We start from the raw sequence: 4274 nt of genomic DNA, 5'->3' as shown, positions 1-4274 counted from the left end.
AGGTATTTAGCTCATCTGGTAGGCTCACGTCACTGGACAGCTCGCGGCTAGGTTTGCCTTTGTAATCCGTGGTCGTTTGCAAGTCCTGCCACATCCGACGAGCATCACAGCCGATGTAGTAGGATTCGATTTTGGTTCTAGGTTGACACTTTGAATGTTTGATGGTTCGTTGGAGGGCGTAGCGGGATTTATTGTCCTGCTCAGTGAAAGCCGTAGCTCTAGCTCTATTATTTTCAAAATAATTTACAGTATGCTGCTGTAAAACGTATTTTACTGTTGATAATACAAAAAAAAAAAAATGACTATAATTTTCAGTTATGTGTTCTCCAGTGGATTGTGTACAGGTTGGCCAATCATTGTGGATGTTACATACTGACTTGTGAGTCATCACAGTTACCTTGTGCTAGTAATGGTGTTTAAATTTCGATGAACAGCAGCTTCTGAGTCGAGCATCTGGATTCAGTTTAATCCTCAATAAATAGAGTTGAATTGACGTGCGTTGTTATTTTTTAATTTAATTAGCAGTTAGCCGTACTTTTACAGCAGCTGTGAAAAGTGTATTGTTCAGTGATTACCAAAAGGAAATAGCAGAACAATTGCCCTAAAACAAGATACCTTCCTGTGTTTTGCCACACACACACACACACACAGACAGAGAGACACACACACCACTGTTTCGCAATGGGAGCTGTTTAAATTCTCCTATTGTTTCATTGCGTGCATTGGCAGCTTTTACTGTTGTGAACATTACTGCACCACCGAGCAAATACTGGCATTCCTGGTCTGTGTCTCGGCCTGATGACATCACACTGCGCGGGCCTGTGGTGAAGTTTTAATAACAACAAGCACTACAAGGTTTATTTGGAGGCAGTAAAAGAACGGTGAAGGGATACAACGGGGCACAAGAGACACCACCACACTGTTTTGTGAGGCTGATGAGATATTCTCAGAACCACAAAAAAGAAAACGGATTTAGACACACACACGAGCACATCTTCACTTCTAAAGTGCATCAGCTTTGCTGTCATTCAGCTGTGAAGTGTAAATTGCTAGTTTTGTCAGTTTACAAACAGGCTGAGGAATTCTCCCTCTCTTTCACCCTCTTTCACCCTCTCCTTCACCATCTCCCTCTCTTTCTCCCTCACCCTCTCTCACCCTCTCCTTCACCATCTCCCTCTCTTTCTCCCCCTCCCTCTCCCCCTCCCCCTCCTTCACCCTCTCCCTCTCCCCCTCCTTCACCCCCTCCCCCTCCCCCTCCTTCACCCTCTCCCCCTCCCCCTCCTTCACCCTCTCCCTCACCCTCTCCCCCTCCCTCTCCCCCTCTTTCACCCTCTCTTTCTCCCCCTCTTTCACCCTCTCCTTCACCCTCTCCCTCTCCTTCACCCTCTCCTTCACCCTCAACTACATTCATTAATCTGACTCCATTATTATGTGAATAAATGCAACAGGCCCTGTGCGTCTCTGGAGAAATCTAGTCAAGGTAGCGAGCCTTTGCATCATCTCTCAGTATGACTATAATCAACATGTCTAACTTGTCCCATTATGCGTTTAGAGACTAGATCCAAATAGCTAATCCCGGCAAGTAATGTTCTAGCATTCATGTACTGCATCAAGTAGATGTCCAGGTGATACCCAAGCATGCGCTATGTATAGTTTATTATGACGACTACCAATAGAGATACTAAATTATGAACGTCTAGTCAATCAAATAACTACTCTGTAATTAACAGTCAAACAATTCCAGTGTACATTAAATAACATGATACATTACAGACTAACAGAGTTAATGACTATCATCAACAGGCTAAGATTTAATGTGGTTACTGCCACGTTGTATGAATGATTGTAGACAGGTGCAGGAATTCGTAATAGGAAGGTTTTAATACTCCACCCAAAATATAACAACATGCCAGGAAAAGGCAAGGGGACGAAGCCCCACCCCAAAAAACATATACAAAAACACAGGGCTGTAACCCAAACAAAAGAGCGAGGTAAAATCTCGAATAAATACACGGGATGAGACCCGTAATAACATGTCCACAAAACATGCAGCACGAAAGCCGAAATAACAACACACAGGTACTCACAGACCAACGGACATGGGAACAATAACCGACCAGACAATGGTGGACAGAGAGCACATATATACAATTACTAATCAGGGGGAATGGGAACCAGGTGTGCGTAATGATCCAGTTCAGTTCCTAGAAGGCCGGTGACGTAGACCTTCGGAACTGGTGCATGGAAAGGGTAGGGAACTGGTGCACGGAAAGGGTACGGAACTGGTGCACGGAAAGGGTAGGGAACTGGTGCACGGAAAGGGTACGGAACTGGTGCACGGAAAGAGTACGGAACTGGTGCATGGAAAGAGTACGGAACTGGTGCACGGAAAGAGTACGGAACTGGTGCATGGAAAGAGTACGGAACTGGTGCACGGAAAGAGTACGGAACTGGTGCATGGAAAGAGTACGGAACTGGTGCATGGAAAGAGTACGGAACTGGTGCATGGAAAGAGTACGGAACTGGTGCATGGAAAGAGTAGGGAACTGGTGCATGGAAAGAGTAGGGAACTGGTGCATGGAAAGAGTACGGAACTGGTGCACGGAAAGAGTACGGAACTGGTGCACGGAAAGAATACGGAACTGGTGCATGGAAAGAGTACGGAACTGGTGCACGGAAAGAGTACGGAACTGGTGCACGGAAAGAGTAGGGAACTGGTGCATGGAAAGAGTAGGGAACTGGTGCACGGAAAGAGTACGGAACTGGTGAGTACGGAAAGAGTACGGAACTGGTGCACGGAAAGAGTACGGAACTGGTGCATGGAAAGAGTACGGAACTGGTGCACGGAAAGAGTACGGAACTGGTGCACGGAAAGAGTACGGAACTGGTGCACGGAAAGGGTACGGAACTGGTGCATGGAAAGAGTACGGAACTGGTGCATGGAAAGAGTACGGAACTGGTGCATGGAAAGAGTACGGAACTGGTGCATGGAAAGAGTACGGAAATGGTGCATGGAAAGAGTACGGAACTGGTGCATGGAAAGAGTAGGGAACTGGTGCATGGAAAGAGTACGGAACTGGTGCATGGAAAGAGTACGGAACTGGTGCATGGAAAGAGTAGGGAACTGGTGCATGGAAAGAGTAGGGAACTGGTGCACGGAAAGAGTACGGAACTGGTGAGTACGGAAAGAGTACGGAACTGGTGCACGGAAAGAGTACGGAACTGGTGCACGGAAGGAGTACGGAACTGGTGCACGGAAAGAGTACGGAACTGGTGCACGGAAAGGGTACGGAACTGGTACACGGAAAGAGTACGGAACTGGTGCACGGAAAGAGTACGGAACTGGTGCACGGAAAGAGTACGGAACTGGTGCACGGAAAGAGTACGGAACTGGTGCACGGAAGGAGTACGGAACTGGTGCACGGAAAGAGTATGGAACTGGTGCACGGAAAGAGTACGGAACTGGTGCACGGAAAGAGTATGGAACTGGTACACGGAAAGGGTACGGAACTGGTACACGGAAAGAGTACGGAACTGGTGCACGGAAAGGGTACGGAACTGGTACACGGAAAGAGTACGGAACTGGTGCACGGAAAGGGTACGGAACTGGTGCACGGAAAGAGTACGGAACTGGTGCACGGAAAGAGTACGGAACTGGTGCACGGAAAGAGTACGGAACTGGTGCACGGAAAGAGTACGGAACTGGTGCACGGAAAGAGTACGGAACTGGTGCACGGAAAGAGTACGGAACTGGTGCACGGAAAGAGTACGGAACTGGTGCACGGAAAGAGTACGGAACTGGTGCACGGAAAGAGTACGGAACTGGTGCACGGAAAGAGTACGGAACTGGTGCACGGAAAGAGTACGGAACTGGTGCACGGAAAGAGTAGGGAACTGGTGCACGGAAAGAGTACGGAACTGGTGCACGGAAAGAGTACGGAACTGGTGCACGGAAAGAGTAGGGAACTGGTGCATGGAAAGAGTACGGAACTGGTGCACGGAAAGAGTACGGAACTGGTGCACGGAAAGAGTACGGAACTAGTGCACGGAAAGAGTACGGAACTGGTGCACGGAAAGGGTAGGGAACTGGTGCACGGAAAGAGTACGGAACTGGTGCATGGAAAGAGTACGGAACTGGTGCATGGAAAGAGTACGGAACTGGTGCATGGAAAGAGTACGGAACTGGTGCGCGGAAAGAGTACGGAACTGGTGCATGGAAAGAGTACGGAACTGGTGCATGGAAAGAGTACGGAACTGGTGCATGGAAAGAGTAG

The 4274-nt window shown here is 48.3% G+C and overlaps 1 protein-coding gene across 1 annotated transcript in view; it reads right to left on the bottom strand.

Moving 5' to 3' along the window:
• Positions 1-2204: 2204 nt before the first annotated feature.
• Positions 2205-4274, bottom strand: part of LOC139548519 (dynein heavy chain-like) — a 42859-nt gene continuing 40789 nt past the window's right edge. Inside the window, exons 5-9 of the mRNA XM_071358209.1 lie at positions 4048-4274; positions 3448-3630; positions 3184-3366; positions 2759-3100; positions 2205-2378 (exon numbers count right to left, since the gene is read on the bottom strand). The exon at positions 4048-4274 is cut by the window's right edge and continues 100 nt beyond it. Coding sequence (XP_071214310.1) covers positions 2205-2378; positions 2759-3100; positions 3184-3366; positions 3448-3630; positions 4048-4274 — 1109 coding nt within the window. The remainder of the gene's footprint in view (positions 2379-2758; positions 3101-3183; positions 3367-3447; positions 3631-4047) is intronic.

Source organism: Salvelinus alpinus, chromosome 21 (genome assembly GCF_045679555.1).
Source record: "Salvelinus alpinus chromosome 21, SLU_Salpinus.1, whole genome shotgun sequence".
In the NCBI taxonomy this organism is placed as follows: Eukaryota; Metazoa; Chordata; class Actinopteri; order Salmoniformes; family Salmonidae; genus Salvelinus; species Salvelinus alpinus.
This window is presented reverse-complemented; position numbering and strand designations above follow the sequence as displayed.